The following is an 18,413-nucleotide window of genomic DNA, read 5'->3' as shown; positions in this document are numbered from 1 at the left end:
ACCAAATGGTGGTGGGGGAGGGGATACCTGCAGCAAATATAACAAAGGATTACTCCAAGAAAGAGCTCATACAAATCTATGAGACACACATAAAATTTTAATACTCAAACAAAGAACGTAATATAAGCAGTTCACAAAAGAAAACACAATCAACAAAGACTATTGTTTAATTATACCACTTTGCTACTCCCAAATTAACTGCTAGTTACCAGGCCAGGAGGAATTCAGGAGCTTTTGCAGGATGCAATCAACCATAGCACTAACCATACTGTTTATTCAGCCTTCATTTTTTTTCATAGAAAAACTTTCTGAGGGAAGGAAGCAGTACACTGATTTACTTTGGGGCATGAGCTCCTTATCTCATCACAGACTGGCACTTTGAAAAGTACTTCCTTGGAGCTCTCCTGGTCTAGCTTCCTCACTTTACGAATGAAAAACCTAAGGCTCAGAAGAAATAAAAAGATGAGTTGAAGGATATATTTGGATAGAGCTGGCCCTAAAACTCATGTTTTCTAACTCTGAGTTTAAGCTCCTTCTACTACACTGACATTTACTAATTTGTAACAAAACTGAAAATAAATTTTGATAATATTTACCTAAGTTTCCAGGTAATAAAGGGAATTAGTAAATATAGTGCTTATTTTTATATATTTGTATAAGATTTTAAAACAAAAATATATTTATTCACACAACTTTTCTTTTAACCATAGCAGGAAAGAAAAACATTCTTTGTGCTATCTGGCACAGAAAACATACTCAATAAACATTTTTGTTTATTTGCAAGGTTTTTTCCCATTGTATATGTAGGGAGAATTCCCATCACAGCATATTCCACCAGTTCCCTACCACATACACAGGATGTGTAAATACTGTCTTCCTCTACCTCTTTAAGGATACTAGAACTTTACAGTAAAAATGAGCCATGCCAAAGAGTATACACTTGGTATATCTTAACTGAATAAAACTTTATTTATTTATAATGCTTTGCAGCTCACACATACAATCTAATACTTACTGATTTCAGCAACCGGATTTCATCAAGTGCTGTTTCGGTATAATGTTCAGCACTTTTAACTACTTTCATTGCCACAAACTTCTTCCCCCTAAGAAACAAACAGGCAATTAAGACTAAATGCTCTACCTCTATGTTAGGAAGCTAAGATTTAACTATAACTGGGAGACAGCAACAGAAGTACAAATATTGATTTCATATTTCCCTGACCTCAAACACGAACTACTACTATGGGATCACCTGTACCTCTTAATAGCTCTAATTGGCCAAATTTAACTTATGAGAAGAAGAAAATCTGTTCCTGGGTAATGTCAGTCACCAAACATTTCCTCTAAGTTAAAATCTACTTTCTGAATGCTCCGTGAATCCAAGTAAAACCATGAAGTGGGGATAAATAAGGGGGAAAGCTCCACCAAATCAGAAGTATTCTGTATATCTGTATAGCAAAACCGAAAAGCTTAAAAGCTATAATACTTTCCTCTAAGAAGCCAGAAGAAATACTTGGGTGAAAAACTGATAAAAAATTAAGCACAAAGATAGCAACTGCTATCTCACCAAAGATAGATGGTACACTTTTAGGTAAACATCCAATGTTAATTGCCTATGATTTTTATGTAGAGAAGTTTTACACTGTATGGCTGAACAAATCTGTTATCAAAACAAAATACAAAAAAATAAGTAATTTCACAAAGATTGGTCTAGGGCATCATCTAAAAATTTAGCTCTACTAATGAGAAAACCTATGAACTTACATACTACACTTTCTTTGGGTATTTGTAATGTTTTGAATTTGGGAGTTTCAAGCGCCTTACTGATACTAATTTAATCAATCTTGTGTCTCCTCTAAACTGACTCTTCTTCCGAGAAAAGTCATTTGCCCAAGAACATAAAGATCCTCAGTAATAAGATTCTTATCAAAAAATCAGTCTAGAGCTTAGACTAAAAGTGGAAAATCAGACACAAACATTTAGGAATCACCTAATTCTCTTGCAGGATCGCAAAAACTTACTGAATATCCCATGATAACCACACTGTTGAAAAGTGTCCCCAGCCCAACTTTCGGATCACATGATATCTCCCATTGAATAGATCTCCGATTTTCACAAGATGATAACCTCCTGGAAGAAACAACAGGAAGCAAATAGTCACTTAAGTAGTAGGAAAAGGTATCTCACACCACGTTTTTCAACATCTATACACCTTTTAGCAAATAAAAATGTTTTTTTCTAACACAACCAACTCAACAAAAGAAAATGTCAAGTCAGCAACACAGTATTATTGAGCTCATGTTACAAAAAATATCTTAAAGAATAAGAGTAATGATTTAGAGTGAGCAAGTGATGCTTTGTGGAACAACCAATAATTACTTAAAAAAATAAGTCATCCTCAAACAAAAATAAGGTTATGTTTCACAACATTCTTGCCCCTCAGTAATCCAAGATTTATCTAAACATATAAATCTATTTTGAGACTAGTTGTAGTCTCAGGATGTTTTTTAGGAGAGAGATGTATGAATTCCATTTATTTAACTTTAAAAAAAGAAATTGCTTTTCTAAAACATAAAAACAGGAAGGCCTGAAAAGGCTGCCAACAGTGGCAGGAATCAAGGGATTTAAACATGCATCTCTGCCTACTGAGAAGAACCAGGTTCTCCTCAATGGTTAAGAGATATTCTGTTATAAAATCCTACCCAAGAATCCTGCAAAGTTTCATAAAAGAAACAGAAAAGATAACAGGCAACCTTATGACACAGTTTAAGTATATATAATTCCAGTTTAATGTATCTTAGCAATCATCACTTTGAGAAAAGAGTAGTGAAAGGTGTTTTTCAAAAGTCTACATACCAAATCTTACCACTGGCTACTTCTGGGTGACAGCATTACAGATGGCTTTTGTTTTCTTTTTGTTTAACATATTTCTGAAATTTTCTAAGGTAAATATGCACTATCTTTTTTAAGGAATAGAAACAAGTTTAATTTAAACTAAGCTTTAATTAAGTCAAAGTAAGAGGAAATACTAATTCCTATACTTAGAGAAAAGGATGCAATAAGCAGAAAGCATCAATACTGTTTACGCTGATAGATCAAATATTCACATGAAAAACTGCATATACATGGATCACATCTTACTTAGTATCTCCTCACAGAAAATCTTACCTTTACAATAATCATTGGGATCTTCCTGCTCATCATCATCAGATCCCAGAATCTCCTCTTCCTGCTCTGGGAGATCACTCTCAGAGTGGGGAGCAGAGCCTCGGTGCTGAGTTTCAGATCTAAGAAATAATACAAACATGTTCATTCCATATGGACAGAAGAAAACAGGACCAATTAATAGATACTACAAACAGAATGTTATGTAGTGGCAACCTAAGAAAACATTACCTATCACTTTACCTCATGTTAGGAAAATATTCGTTTTTAAAAAGTCAGTACATGATTAAATAAAATCTGGAAAATATATAAAAGTACAAAGGGAAAAAAATTACTTGAATCTCAATATCCAAACAAAATTGCTGATAAAACTACTAGACCTTCTTCCAGTTATTTGCTGTATTTTTATAAAAATATATATCGGTAATCACATGCTTTATAAACAAATTTGTATCCGGCTTTGCCTATTATACTGTAAACTTTCCCCCTCATACCTATGCAATCTATTAAGTCTTACATATTTCCCTTAGAAGTATCACTATTTACTCTGGTACATTCTGCTCAGCTGGACATTTGTTTCTAATTTTTCACTACTAAAAAATAAAGCTGTTGAGTATTTTTAGATAATCTTTATTCTGTATTTAGAATTATTTCCCTAAAGTTAAACTACCAAATAAAGATAGAAACATTTACCCTATTTATAAAAATAACATGTTAGGACTTCCCTGGTTGTGCAGTGGTTAAGAATCCGCCTGCCAATGCAGGGGACACGAGTTCGATCTCTGGTCTGGGAAGATCCCACATGCCGCAAAGCAACTAAGCCTGTTCGCCACAACTACTGAAGCCTGCACCCTAGAGCCCACGTGCCACAACTACTGAGCCCATGCACCGCAACTACTGAAGCCCATGTGCTCTAGTGCCCGTGTACCACAACTACTGAGGCCATGTGCCACAACTACTGAAGCCCACGTGCCTAGAGCCCATGCTCTGCAACAAAAGAAGCCACCGCAAGGAGAAGCCTGCGCACAACAGTGAAGACCCACTGCAGCCAAAAATAAATTTTAAAAAAAATGTTAAATGTAGGAAATTTGGAAAATAATTATTTTGTTAGATCTCTACTCTGAACATATGGACTATTTCCTTCCAGTCTGTGGCCATGAACAGTTTTTAGGATTATTACATAGTATGACTTTTCTGATAGGGTTGTAGTGAAATACATCTCCAGCTACATATGGGCTTCCAGTATTTAAGTATTACTAAGTTCAGAAAACTTAGCTTATTTAACAGGTAAAAACATGATCTCGTTTTATAATGTATTAAACACTTTCAAATTGATTCCTTTCTCTACATGCTGTCTATTAGCTGTATCAAAATTTTTGAGCACTGAGTAGTAGTTCGGGAGGCAGAAAGACTTGGAACTGCATTCAGGCTCTGACACTTATAAGCTGCCTGCTTCGTAAAGCTTTAAGCAAAAGAAACAGTGTCCAAAGCACTCTTTTCAGTAGTTGTAGGAAAAGGAATTTTAATTCCCATTTTCCAGTATTTCATTTGTGTTTTCAAACCTGTTTCATCAGATTGTTTTTTCAAAAGATTCAATTTAACAGAAAATTATAACAGCAGAATCAGTTACATGGGCTGTTGAGACATAAGAAATACCTTGGCAAGCATGACTAGATTTAGATTTCTGGTGGCCATTCCAACCTGCCTCAATTCTTGGTACTTTTTTGTCCCCCAGAGGATACAAAAGTAGTTATAAAACTGCATGATTCAATGTGTTCATTCTCAGTGAAAACATGTCTTTGGGAAATTTATTCAGTATGGAACTACCTGGCTTACTTTCCTAAGTGGAAATAATGAGTCTGAATGAACATTTCCAAATGTTTACTTCAATAAAATAAATTACTTCAATAAAATAAATTAAAAAAAATAAATTAAAAAAAAAAGCCTCTGCCAGAAAAAGACAAAAACCAAAAACAAAAAGAGAAAATTTGAGAAAAGAGATAGTTACTATTAGATAATGAGTATAAGACGATGACGAGTAAAGAGCTCAAAATCACTATAACTTTGATTGATGGTTGTTATAAGAAAATAGTATAAAAAATCTGAAGAAATACTACAGAAAGAAATTTCAGCTTATTAACATTCGAAACTGAAAACAATTCTTCCTAGAACAAAAAAGGAGAGTTCTAAAATAGTTTCAATCTGTGATTTTAAACTCTTCATATCTATTTTCATGCCTCAAGTATTTGCTATTCATATTCAGAAGACAAAAACTGTATCAGTACTTTAAAGCTCTCAAAGCATATAAAAGTTAACCCAGTACATCTATAAAATCTCTAATATAAACTGAAATGGACAACAGATCAAATTTTAATAGCAGTATGCTTCCAAAGGAGTCAATTTATAACCTGATCAAAACACCAAAATGTTAGAAATAGGAATATATCTGGCTGTGGTACAGAATAGAGCCAAGGCAAAAATCTGGGAGAAAGGCAGAAAGTAGCGGAAAAGCTTGACAGATTTGACACAGAAACTCTGGAGTGTGAACAAAGAGATGATAAAAGCCAAATTAGAGTGTTTTCTCTTATTTCCAAATATCCTTTCAAGATTCCATTTCTGGTATAATCATCACTAATCACCCAAGTAAATAGTAAAACCAAAGTACCAAACAAAAATTTACTGAATTTTTTGCAGCCAAATATTATATATTCATAACTATCATAAATATGCTATTTATGAGTTTTCACTTAAACATTTCATGAATTTATATACTCAAACTAGCCACGTGAGCGCCACACTCCCCTGTTTTCTAAAGAATAAATGAAGAAATTCTTATAGCTCAAAACAAAAACACCCTGCAAACTCTATTCCAACTCACTAAAATTGGTTTATAACCTACTAGTGGGTTGGGTTTGAAAAATACTGTCCTAGAAATTATCTTTCACTTCTTTTGTTTTGTTTTGTTTTGTTTTTTTGTTTTTTTTGCAGTACGCGGGCCTCTCACTGTTGTGGCCTCTCCCGTTGCAGAGCATAGGCTCCGGACGCGCAGGCTCAGCGGCCATGGCTCACGGGCCCAGCTGCTCCACGGCATGTGGGATCTTCCCGGACCGGGGCACGAACCCGCGTCCCCTGCATCGGCAGGTGGACTCTCAACCACTGTGCCACCAGGGAAGCCCATCTTTCACTTCTTTAGTAAGATATAATTCACATGCCATAAGCTCACCAATCTAAAGTGTACAGTTCAGTGGTTTTAGTATATTCAGAGTTGTGCAATATCACCACTAACTAAATTTAGAACATTTTCATTCCCCACCCCCACCCCAAAAGCCCCAAACCCATTAACAATCACTCACCATTACACTCTTTCCCCAGACTCTGGGAAACACAAGTCTACTTTCTGTCTCTATGAATTTGCTTATTCTGCATATTTTATATAAACGGAATCACATATTATGCAGTCTTTTGTGACTGACTTCTTTCACAACATGTTTTCAAGGTTTATCCATGTTGTAGGATGTATCAGTACTTCACTACTTTTTATGGCTGAATAATATTCCATTATATGGATAGACCACATTTTAATTTATCCATTAATCAGTTGATGAACATTTGGGTTGTTTCTACTCTTTAGCTATTATGAATCTTGCTGCTATGAACATCCTAGAAGAAGCACATACAATCGTGTTCACAGCAGCACTGTTTGTAATAACAAAAAGCAGGAAACAACTAAATGTCCATCAAGAGGAGAATGGGTAAGTTATAGTATTTTGATATAATAAAATATTATACCCAACAGTGAAAATGAATAAGCTACATGCGTCAGCTTGAATAAACTGCACAAACATAAGATGGAATGCAAACAGCAAGCTGCAGAATAAATACAATGTATCACCTTCAATCAAATTTTTAAAACATACAAAACAGCCAATATATAGTTAAAATATAAAGAATTACACAACTGCAACTAGTAGGTAAATAATTCCTAGAGATCTAATACACAGTACAGTGATTATAGACAATAAAACTGTATTACAAACATAAAACTTTCTAAGAGACTAGATCTTAACTGTTCCCACCACTGGAAGAAATAATAATTATGAAATGTAACAGAGGTATTAGCTAATACTACAATGGCAATCATAATGTGATATAAATCCATCAATGTGATATAAATCCATCAAATCAATAGGTTGTACACTTTAAACTTACACAATGTGTCAATTATATCTCAGTTTTTAAAAAGCTGAGAAAAAAGAATGAAAAAAGAAACAACACAAAAGAAATACAGGACAAAAAAAAAAAAAAAGAAATACAGGACAAATTCAGGATAGCTATTAATTCCACAAGTGAACTATAATATAGAGATATGATCAAGGAGGAGTACACGTGGGCATCACCTGTACAGTAATGAGATTTTCTTAAGCTGGGTAGGAGCTACCATTTTATTATTTCTTCTTTTCTTCTTTTTTCTTTTTTTGTATATCTCAAATATTTTGTTTAAAAAATATTGGCTCTGATTGCTTTCAAGTTCAAGTATGAATCTAACATATGGTTGGCTTATTGAGATTTTGCTAAAACATTATCATACACTTGGGAATCTTATTGACCTTATCCATCAAGTTACCCCAAAAAGTGACTTTATTTTGCCTCTCTCAGGTTAATCACGGCTTTATCACAAAATACAAATGATGGCAAAGGGGAAAGGGGAGAGATTCAACTACATGCCTAATTCATGAAAAAACTTAGATTCTTCTGTTTGTTTTATGAATAAACAATTCAAATAAATGAAAAGTATAGAGAGAATTTAAATAACAAACAAGTTTGATCTAAATTGATATATTCGTATATGTAACTTTATATCCATTCTTTCCAAACACTGAAAAAAATTGGCATACTATAGAATAAAATGAAAATATCCTGGCAGATCTTGATTTAAAGAGGAAATGAAATTTAAAATTTCGAAGTATTTAGGTATAAGTGCATTACATGTTAAAATCTATGACATACTCAGCTTTACTCAAAGAGAACAATTTATAACCATGAGTATACCAATTAGAAAACAAGAAAAGCTGTTGTTAACTGAATAAAGAGCTAGAAATAAAAGGAGTAAAATTTTAACTCTAAATTGAAAGTTAATTATTTGAAAAAGATTGATAAGATAGATAAGCCTCAGGCAAAACTAATTAAAAAAAAAAACCCCACAGGGATATAACAATCATGGGGACTGAAAAATTGAAGAGTCACCCCTAAAAGGCAACAAGGTCAGTTGGTCAGACAGTAAGGTCAAGTGCTACTACATTTTCAACGAAGAATACCAGTTAATAAAGTATACCAGTGCATCTCTAAGAGTTGGAAAAGCTTTCCAGTTAATTTGAGAGCACTAGCATAACTCTGACATCCAAAGCAGAAGAGAATAACACACATGCATGCATGTGTGCGTGCGTGCGTGTGCACACACACACACACAAACAAACCTACTGGTCAGTTTCACCAGTGAACTTCATATACAACTACTAAATATTGTAATATTCACAAGCAGACATAAAAGGATAATTCAAACAGGAAACTTACTGTTATTCACTATTTAATGTATGTACAGAAGAAAACTCTTAGAAAAATTATGAAGACATCTGACAAAATTCAAGATGCATTTGAGACTGAAACACTTCGTAATCTAGGAATGAAGTGGAGAGAAACTTACTCAACTCAAAATTATCTATTAGAAAATCACAGAAACATTATACGAGCATTCCTACAAAAGACAAATGTTCATCACAATTACACAGTTTAATGGCTACTTTTCAAAGTTGTACTTGCAGTCACAGATAATAATTTAAGGCAAGAAAAAGAACCAGAACTGTCACCATTACAAAGTGGCTATTTATCTAGAAAATTGGAGAAAAATAACCGAAAAATTAGTACAACCAATAAAGGGTTTTAGGCAAGGAAGAAACAACTACCATACAAATTACAAAAACAAAAGTATTTCTACATAATGTCAATAACCAATAAAAAAATGTAATAGATAAAAAGCAATAAATTTGCAACAGCAACAGCTCTAAAATCTAGAAACACACACATCTGAAGGGTATATGATGCTTTAACAAACTAACAAAAGCAAGCTATAGAATACTCCTAGATGGGAAGAATCAAACCTTTAAGTGTCAATTTTCTAGGAAGTAACCCATAAATTCAAAACAATCTCAACTGAAAGCAACATGGTATTTTGTAGAACCTGACCAGTAAAATCTTGGAAAAGGAAATTAGCAAAAACAGCCAAAAATTTTTCAAACAAGAGAAATAACTGGGAATTTGGCCCCCAGATAGCAAAATATAACACTATAGTAATTAAAACTGTAGTCCTGGTACTGGATCAGAATGAAATCTAGCCACAGACTCAAGTAAATATGAGAATTTAGTATTAAATAAAATTGCATTTCAAAACAACGAGAAAAACTGAAGTTGTTTGGGAAAGGAGTCCTTCTAAGAGGGAAGCAGGAAGGTCAGAGTGAGATATGATGACAATACAAGGAAGGGGCCATGAGCCAAGGAATGCAGGCAACTCAACCTCTAGAAGTTGGAAAAGACAAGGAAACGGATTCTTCCCTAGAGCCTACAGAAGAAACAATGCGCTGCTGACCCATTTTAGACTTCTTATTCCCAGAACTGTAAGATAATAACTTTGTGTTGCTTTAAGCTACTAAATTTATAGCAGCCATAGGAACCTAATACAGCAGCCTAGCATTACTCAATCTAATAACATGCCAGTTCAAGAAAACATTCAAATGTTCTATAAATGCATGAAAAGATCTCAAATCAATAGTAACAGAGAAAAAAATTAAAACAAAGATCATTTTTTTGCCCAGTGACTTGGGAGAAATCAAAAAGCAATAATTTCATATATTGACAAGGACTTGGAGGGAGTGGGTAGGCACTCTTTTATGCTGTTGATGGGAATAAAATTGGTGAAGTCTTTGTGAAAGGTAATTTGGCAGTTTGATGCTCTCTGTCTTGTTCCAGCTCACCAGTATCTTACAGAAGAGAACTTATATACTCATCTAGTGCCCTGATTTCTGCAACTGTTACTCAGGGGACACCACCAGACTGCCTGGCCAGCAGGGTTTACACCTGCAGTTCCATAGAACTGTATCAATTTACATACTTTTAAAAGCTGCCTGAGAGTCAAGCTTCCAAACAGCCTGAATCTAGGTGCTGAGATCCTCCCCTTAGGGACAGTGACAGATCTCGGCACCTCCTCAACAACTAGGAGCTATTAAAAATATAATAGCCTGCTGGACTTTCCTGGCGGTCCAATGGTTAAGACTCCACATTTCCACTGCTGGGGGCGTGGGTTCGATCCCTGGTCAGAGAACTAAGATCCTGCATGCTGCACAGTGCAGCCAAAATAAAAAATAGTAACAGCCTGCTTGAACAAGCACAAAGGTTTGAGAGAAGACAAAGAGTTGGGGAAGGGTTGAAAGACAAGGTTCAGCTCCTACACGAGTCCACTCCTTCAAGACTTGGAGAGGTAGCTGTTTCCAACCAGTCAACGTGGAGAATGAAGCAGAATGAAGAAACAGAGTAATGTATTCCAAATGAAAGAACAAAATAAAACCTCAGAAAAAAGCCTTAATGAAATGAACATAAGTAATTTACCTGATAAAAAGTTCAAAGTAATGGTCATAAAGATACTCAATGACCTGGGAAAAGGAAAAGATGAACACAGTGGAACCTTCAACAAAGAGATGGAAAAAATAAGAAAGTATATCAAATAAAAGTCACAGAGCTAAAGAATAAAATAGTTCACTGAAAAATACACTAGAGGGGTTCAACAGCAGACTAGATGAAGCAGAATAATCAGTCAATTCAAAGACAGATACTGTAACTCACCCAATCAGAGCAGCAAAAAGAAAAAAGAATGAAAAAAACTGTAGATGATTTAAGGGACAACATCAAACAGACTAACATTCGCATTAAAGGAATACCAGAAGAAGAGAGAAAGAGGCAGAAATCTTGTTTGAAGAAATAATGGCTGAAAACTTCCCTAATTTGGGGAGGAAACAGACACCCAGATCCAAGAATCCCAGAAGGTTCCAAAGAAGAAACCCAAAGAGATGCACACCAAGACACATTATAACTGAAATCTCAAAAGTTAAAGAGAGGGAGACGCAAGAGGGAAGAGATATGGGAACATATGTATTTGTATAACTGATTCACTTTGTTATAAAGCAGAAACTAACACACCATTGTAAAGCAATTATACTCCAATAAAGATGTAAAAAAAAAAAAGTTAAAGACAAGGAGAGAATATTAAAAGCAGGAAGAGAAAAACAACTTGTTACACGCAAGGGAACTCCCATAAGATTATCAGCAGATTCTTCAGCAAAAACTTTGCAGGCTAGAAGGAAGCAGCTGATACACTCAAAGTGCTGAAAGAAAAGAACTAACCAAGAATACTCCACCCAGCAAAGTTATCATTCAGAATTCAAGGAGAGATAGTTTTCCATACAAACAGAATCTAAAGCTGTTCATCACTACCAAACTGGCCTTAACAAGAAATGTTAAAGGGATTTCTTTAAGCTGGAAAGAAAGAGTGCTAATTGATAAGAAAATATATCAAAAAACAAATTTCACTGGGAAGGTAAAAATATACTAAAGTGGACTAAACACTATTATAGCTAGTATGAGGATTAAAAGACAAAAGTAGTAAAAATAATTATGGTTACAATATTTTTTAATTAGTTAATTAATTAATTAATTTTTGGTTGTGTTAGGTCTTCACTGCTACGCATGGGCTATCTCTAGTTGCGGTGAGCAGGGGCTGCTCTTCGTTGTGGTATGCAGGCTTCTCATTGTCGTGGCTTCTCTTGTTGCAGAGCCTGAGCTCTAGGTGCATGGGATTCAGTAGTTGTGGCACGCGGGCTTCCGTAGTTGTGGCTTGCAGGCTCTAGAGCGCAGGCTCAGTAGTTGTGGCACATGGGCTTAGTTGCTCTGCAGCACGTGGGATCTTCCCAGACTAAGGCTCAAACCCATGTCCCCTGCATTGGCAGGAGGATTCTTAACCACTGCGCCACCAGGAAAGTCCCCTTGTTGAGTCTTTAGTAGTTAGAATTTTTCAGAAGTTGAGAAAGATGAACTGAATTGTATAATATCACATATAAAATTGTACACATCTTAGGTCTTTTTGGCTCCAAGTCTATTTCTAGTCACATTTTTCTTGATCCAGAGCTCTATTATTTGAAAGTTTGCTAACCCTTGTTATCGGGTAAATGCTGTGATAGATTCTACGTAAGATGTAAAAACAGGCATCTGCAGTGGCAGGCGGATTCTTAATCACTGCACCACCAGGGAAGTCCACAATAATTAATTAAGGGATACACAAGTAAAACGTGACATCAAAAACATAAAATGAGGGGAGGGGAAGGAAAGAGTAAAAATGCTGAGCTTTAGAACAGGATCAAACTTAGTTGTTATCAACTTAAAATAGACTGTTACAGATCTAAGTTGCCATATGTAAGCCTCACTGTAACCACAAAGCAAAAACCTATAGAAAATTCAAAAAAGATAAAGAAATATAAATAAACCATTAAGGGAAATCATCAAACCACAAAGGAAGAGAGCAAGAGAAGAAAGGAAGAGAGAGGCACTACAAAACCAGCCAGTAAACAATTAACAAAATGGCAATAAGCATATACCTGCCAATAATTACTTTAAATGTAAACAGATTAAATTCTCCAATCAAAAGACACAGAATGGCTGAGTGGATAAAAAGAACAAGATCCACCTATACGCTACCTACAAGTGACTCACTTCAGATGAAAGGATACATACAGACTGAAAGTGAAGGGTTTCCATCCAAATGGAAAGCAAAAGAAAGCTAGAGTACATATACCTATATCAGATAAAACAGACTTTAAAACAAAGACTGTAATAAACAGACAAATATGGGTATTACATAATGAGAAAGAGGTCAATCCAACATGGGAATATAACATTTGTAAATATTTATGCACCCAACAAAGGAACACCTATTGATAAATATATACAGCAAATATATTATTAACAGACCTAAAGGGAGAAACAGACAGCAATACAATAGTAGTAGGGGATATATCATCCAGACAGAAAATCAATTAGGAAAAATACACATTAAATGGTCCACTAGATCACATGGACTTAACAGATACATACAGAACATTCCATCCAAAACCAAAAGAAAACACATTCTTCTCCAGTATACATGGAACATTTTCCAGGATAGATCACACGTTAGGCCCCAAAACAAGTCTTAATTTAAAAGGACTGAAATCTTATCAAGCATCTTTTCTGACCACAATGGTATGAAATTAGAAATTAATTACATGGAGAAAACTGGAAAATTCACAAATATGTGGAGGTAAAACAACATGCTACTGAACAACCAAAGGGTTAAAGAAGAAATCAAAAGAGAAATAAAAAAATACCTTGAGACAAATGAAAGTGGAAAAGTAACATACCAAAATTTGTGGGATGCGGCAAAGGCAGTTTTAGAGAGAAATTCATAGTGATAAATGCCTACCTGAAGAAATAAAAAAAGTCTCAAACAACCTACCTTTACACCTCAAGAAATTAGAAAAAGAAGAAAAAACAAAGCCCAAAATTACTAGAAGAAAGGAAATAATGATGAGAGCAGAAATAAATGAAATAGAGATCAAAAAGACAATAGAGAAGATCAATGGAACTAAGTGCTAGTTCTTTGAAAAGGTAAACAAAACTGCCAAGCCTTTAGCTAGACTCACCAAGAAAAAAAGAGAGAAAGACTCAAATAAATAAAATCAGAAATGAAAGAGATGTTACAGCTGATGCAACAGAAATACAAAGGATCATAACTGATCATATTATGAACAATTGCATGCCAACAGATTGACAACCTATAAGAAATGGATAAATTTCTAGAAACATACAACTTACCAATACTGAATCATGGTGAAAGAGACAATCTGAACATAGACTGATTACTACTAGTAAGAAGACTAAATCAATAACCAAAAATCTCTTAACAAACAAAGGCCAGGATCAGTCAGCTTCACTGGTGAATTCTAATAAATATTCAAATAAGAATTAATACCAATCCTTCATAAATTCTTCCAAGAACAGTAGAGAAGGGAACTCTTCCAAATTCATTTTATGAGGCTAGCATCACCCTGATCCCAAAACTAGACAAGCATGCCACAAGAAAATTACAGGCCAGTATCACTGATGAACATAGATGCAAAAATCCTCAACAAAACATTAGCAAACCAAATTCAATAATACAGTAAAAGGATCATAAACCATGATCAAGTGAGATTTACTCCAAGGGTGCAAGAATGGTTCAACAGCTGCAAATCAGTCAATGTGATACACCACATTAACAAAATGAAGGATAGAAATCGTATGATCTCAATAGATGCAGAAAAAGCATTTGACAAAACTCAGCATCCATTTATGATTAAAAACTCTCAACAAAGTGGATACAAAGGAAATATATCTCAACATCATTAAGGCCATCTATGACAAGCCCACAATGACCATCATACTCAGGGGCAAAAAACTAAAAGCTTTTCCTCTAAGATCAGGAACAAGACAAAGATGCCCGCTCTCACCACTTGTACTTAACATAGTACTGAAGTCCTAGTCATCACAATTAGGCAAGAAAAATAAATAAAAGGCATCCAAATTGGAAAGGAAGAAGTAGAACTTTTACTATTTGCAGATGACATGACATTCTATATAGAAAAGCCTAAAAACGCCATCAAAAAACTGTTTGGGCTAATAAATCTAGTAAAGTTGTAGGATACAAAATCAATACACAAAAATCTGTTGGATATATATAGGGTATATATATACCCTAATAATGAACTATCAGAGAAATTAAGAAAACTATACTATTTATTCATCAAAAAGAGTAAAATACCTAGGAATAAACTTAACCAAGGAGGTGAAAGACCTGTATAGTGAAAGCTACAAAACAGTAATGAAAGAAATTGAAGAACACACCAATAAACGGATATTCCATGTTCACAGATTAGAAGACTCAATATTGTTAACATGTACATATTATCCAAAGCAAGCTACAGATTCAATGTAACCCCTATCAAATTCCAACAGCATTTTTCTAAAAATAGAATACTCCTAAAATTTGTATGAAACCATAGAAAACCCTGAAGAGCCAGAGCTATCCTGAGAAAGAAGAACAAAGCTGGAGGCATCATGCTTCATGATTTCAAACTACATTACAAAGCTACAGTAACCAAAACAGTATGGTACTGGCATAAAGACACATAACACAATGGAACAGAAGAGAGAGCCCTTATATAAACCCACACATATATGGTCAATTAATTTAAGACAGGAAATATGCCAGGATATACAATGGGGAAAAGACAGTCTCTTCAATAAATGGTGCTAGGAAAACTGTAGAGCCACATGCAAAAAAATGAAACTGAACCCCACCTTACACCATACACAGAAATAAACTCAAAATGGATTAAAGACTTGAACGTAAGACGTGAAACCATAAAACTCCTAAAAGAAAACATGGACAGTAAGCTCCTTGACATAGATCTTGGCAGTGATTTTTTGAATCTGACATCAAAAGCAAAGGCAGCAAAAGCAAAAGTAAACAAGTGGGATTACATCAAATTTAAATGCTTCTGGACTTCCCTGGTGGCACAGTGGATAAGACCGCGCACTCCTAATGCAGGGAGCCCAGGTTCAATCCCTGGTCAGGGAACTAGATCCCACATGCATGCCACAACTAAGAGTTTGCATACCACAACTAAGAAGCCCTCGTGTTGCGACTAAGGAGCCCTGGAGCCATGACTAAGGAGCCTGCCTGCTGCAACTAAGGAGCCCATGTGCCACAACGGAGGAGCCTGCTTGCCGCAACTAAGAGCCGGAGCAACCAAATAAATATTTAAAAAAAAACACTGTTTAAAAATAAAATGCTTCTGCACAACAAAGGAAACCATCAAAAAAATGATAAGGCTACCTATGGAATGGGAAAAAATATTTACAAACCAAAGATCTGATAAGGTGTTACACAGGGACTTCCCTGGTGGTGCAGTGGTTAGGAATCTGCCTGCCAATACAGGGGACATGGGTTCAATCCCTGGTCCAGGAAGATCCTACATGCCACGGAGCAACTAAGCCCATGAGCCACAACTACTGAGCCCACAGGCCGCAACTAGTGAAGCCCATGCTCCACAACAAAAGAAGCCCGCACACTGCAACGAAGAGTGACCCTGCTCGCTGCAACTAGAGAAGGTCTGCGTGCATCAACGAAGACCCAACGCAGCCAAAAATAAATAAATAAATAAATAAAAAATATATATATAATGAACTCATACAACTCAATGGCAAAAAACCAAGCAATCCAATTAAAAAATGGGCAGGGCTTCCCTGGTGGCGCAGTGGTTGGGAGTCCGCCTGCCGATGCGGGGGACACGGGTTCGTGCCCCGGTCCGGGAGGATCCCGCGTGCCGCGGAGCAGCTGTGCCCGTGGGCCATGGCCGCTGAGCCTGCGCGTCCGGAGCCTGTTGCTCCGCGACGGGAGAGGCCACAGCAGTGAGAGGCCCGCGTACTGCAAAAACAAAAACAAAACAACAACAAAAAAATGGGCAGAAGACATAAATAGATTTTTCTTTTTTAAAGAAGACATACAGATGGCCAACAGGTACATGAGAAAGTGCTCCACATCACTAATCATCGGGGAAATGCAAATCAAAACCACAATGAGATATCACCTCACTAATCATCAGGGAAATGCAAATCAAAACCACAATGAGATGTCACCTCACATCTGTTAGGATGGGTTATTACAAAAAAGACAACAGATTGTTGACAAGGTTGTAGAGAGAAGAGAACCCTGTGCATTACTGGTGAGAATGTATTGGTGCAGCCACTACTGAATACAGTATGAAGGTTCCTCAAAAAATTAAAAAGGGAACTACCATATGACACAGCAATTCCACTTTTGGGTATTTATCTGAAGAAAACAAAAACACTAAGTTGAAAAAATATACAGATCCCCATGTTCACTGCATTATTTACAATAGCTAAGACATGGAAACAACCTAAGTTTCCATGGATAGATGAATGGATAAAGAAACTGTGGTATACACACACAATGGAATATTATTCAGCCATAAGAAAAAACAAAATCTTCTCACGGACAGACCTCACGGGTATTACGTTAAGTGAAATAAGTCAAAGAAAGACAAATACTGTAAGATCTCTCTTACATGTGGACACTTAAAAAAAGAAAAAAAAAAGGAAAAAACCCCAAAAATAAAAACGAAACAGAACAACTCACAGATACTGGTGGTTGCCAGATGTGGGTGGTGGAGGGTGGGAGAAATGGGTGAAGGGGGTATAAATTTTAAAAGCGTAAAAAAAAAAAGCTTAACATGGAACAAGCTCAACAAAATCCTTTTGAATCTGATAAAAAATCTGAATTATCTGCATAAAATCATAAAAGTAATAACCTATACATGTATGATTACTTGCAGCATAGAAATCTGTAGATTCTCTCACTTTTAACAATGTTGAGACTCATGCCCTTTAAATTGGGCAAACAGAATCAGAGAGGTAGAAAACTTTCCAAAGGTCATAGAGCTAAAGAATGGTAGACTTCGCACTCTAAATCCAATAATCTCCTTCAATCTTAGAAACTTCTTTTCAGAAGTAAATTTGCAAATTCGGTCTTAATCAGCAAACTACAGAATGGCACAGAATGATTCATGCTCTACAATCACCCATTTTAGGAAGGATCAGCTCTTTTTAAAAAGCAACATGCTTTTTAATTATCTACACAGCTCATTGAGCAGTTAGGGGAGTGACACTAATAGAGACAAGCCTAACAATAAGCTGAATTTGATAAAAATTCTTTTAGATAATCTTGCAGAAGTTTGGGGATCTGGGAAATACCAACTATAATCTGCTGATCAAGTTCCTATTTTAGTTTTAAAGTCTACGTATTTTGTGTGAAATATGCATGTACTTTATGCAATGAATGGAGTCCTAAAAATTGTGTGAAATAAGTTTATAAAATGAATTATTACATGCATACATTGAGGATGCTTATTTCTTCATAGAATCAGTGAATCTTAGAACTCGCAAAGTCCTGAACTCTAAACAGAGCCCTATTTTACAGATGAATACTCAAACCCAGAAGTTAGGGAACTGTACCAGGTATAGGTAGTGACGGACTAGAACCTAAGTGTGTT

At 35.5% G+C, this 18,413-nt stretch overlaps 1 protein-coding gene across 4 annotated transcripts in view; it reads right to left on the bottom strand.

Moving 5' to 3' along the window:
- The window catches only part of SRPK1 (SRSF protein kinase 1), an 81,315-nt gene that overhangs the window by 35,279 nt on the left and 27,623 nt on the right, over positions 1-18,413 (bottom strand). For all 4 annotated transcript variants that reach the window (XM_082663268.1, XM_082663267.1, XM_082663269.1 and 1 more), the window contains exons 3-5: positions 3,169-3,287; positions 2,022-2,130; positions 1,016-1,103 (exon numbers count right to left, since the gene is read on the bottom strand). In XM_082663268.1, the coding sequence (XP_082519394.1) occupies positions 1,016-1,103; positions 2,022-2,130; positions 3,169-3,287 (316 nt within the window). The remainder of the gene's footprint in view (positions 1-1,015; positions 1,104-2,021; positions 2,131-3,168; positions 3,288-18,413) is intronic.

The sequence above is a fragment of the Grampus griseus genome (genome assembly GCF_964374135.1).
Source record: "Grampus griseus genome assembly, chromosome: 10".
NCBI classification, from domain to species: Eukaryota; Metazoa; Chordata; class Mammalia; order Artiodactyla; family Delphinidae; genus Grampus; species Grampus griseus.
The sequence above is the reverse complement of the archived record's forward strand: the minus strand, read 5'-3'. Positions and strand labels throughout refer to the sequence as shown.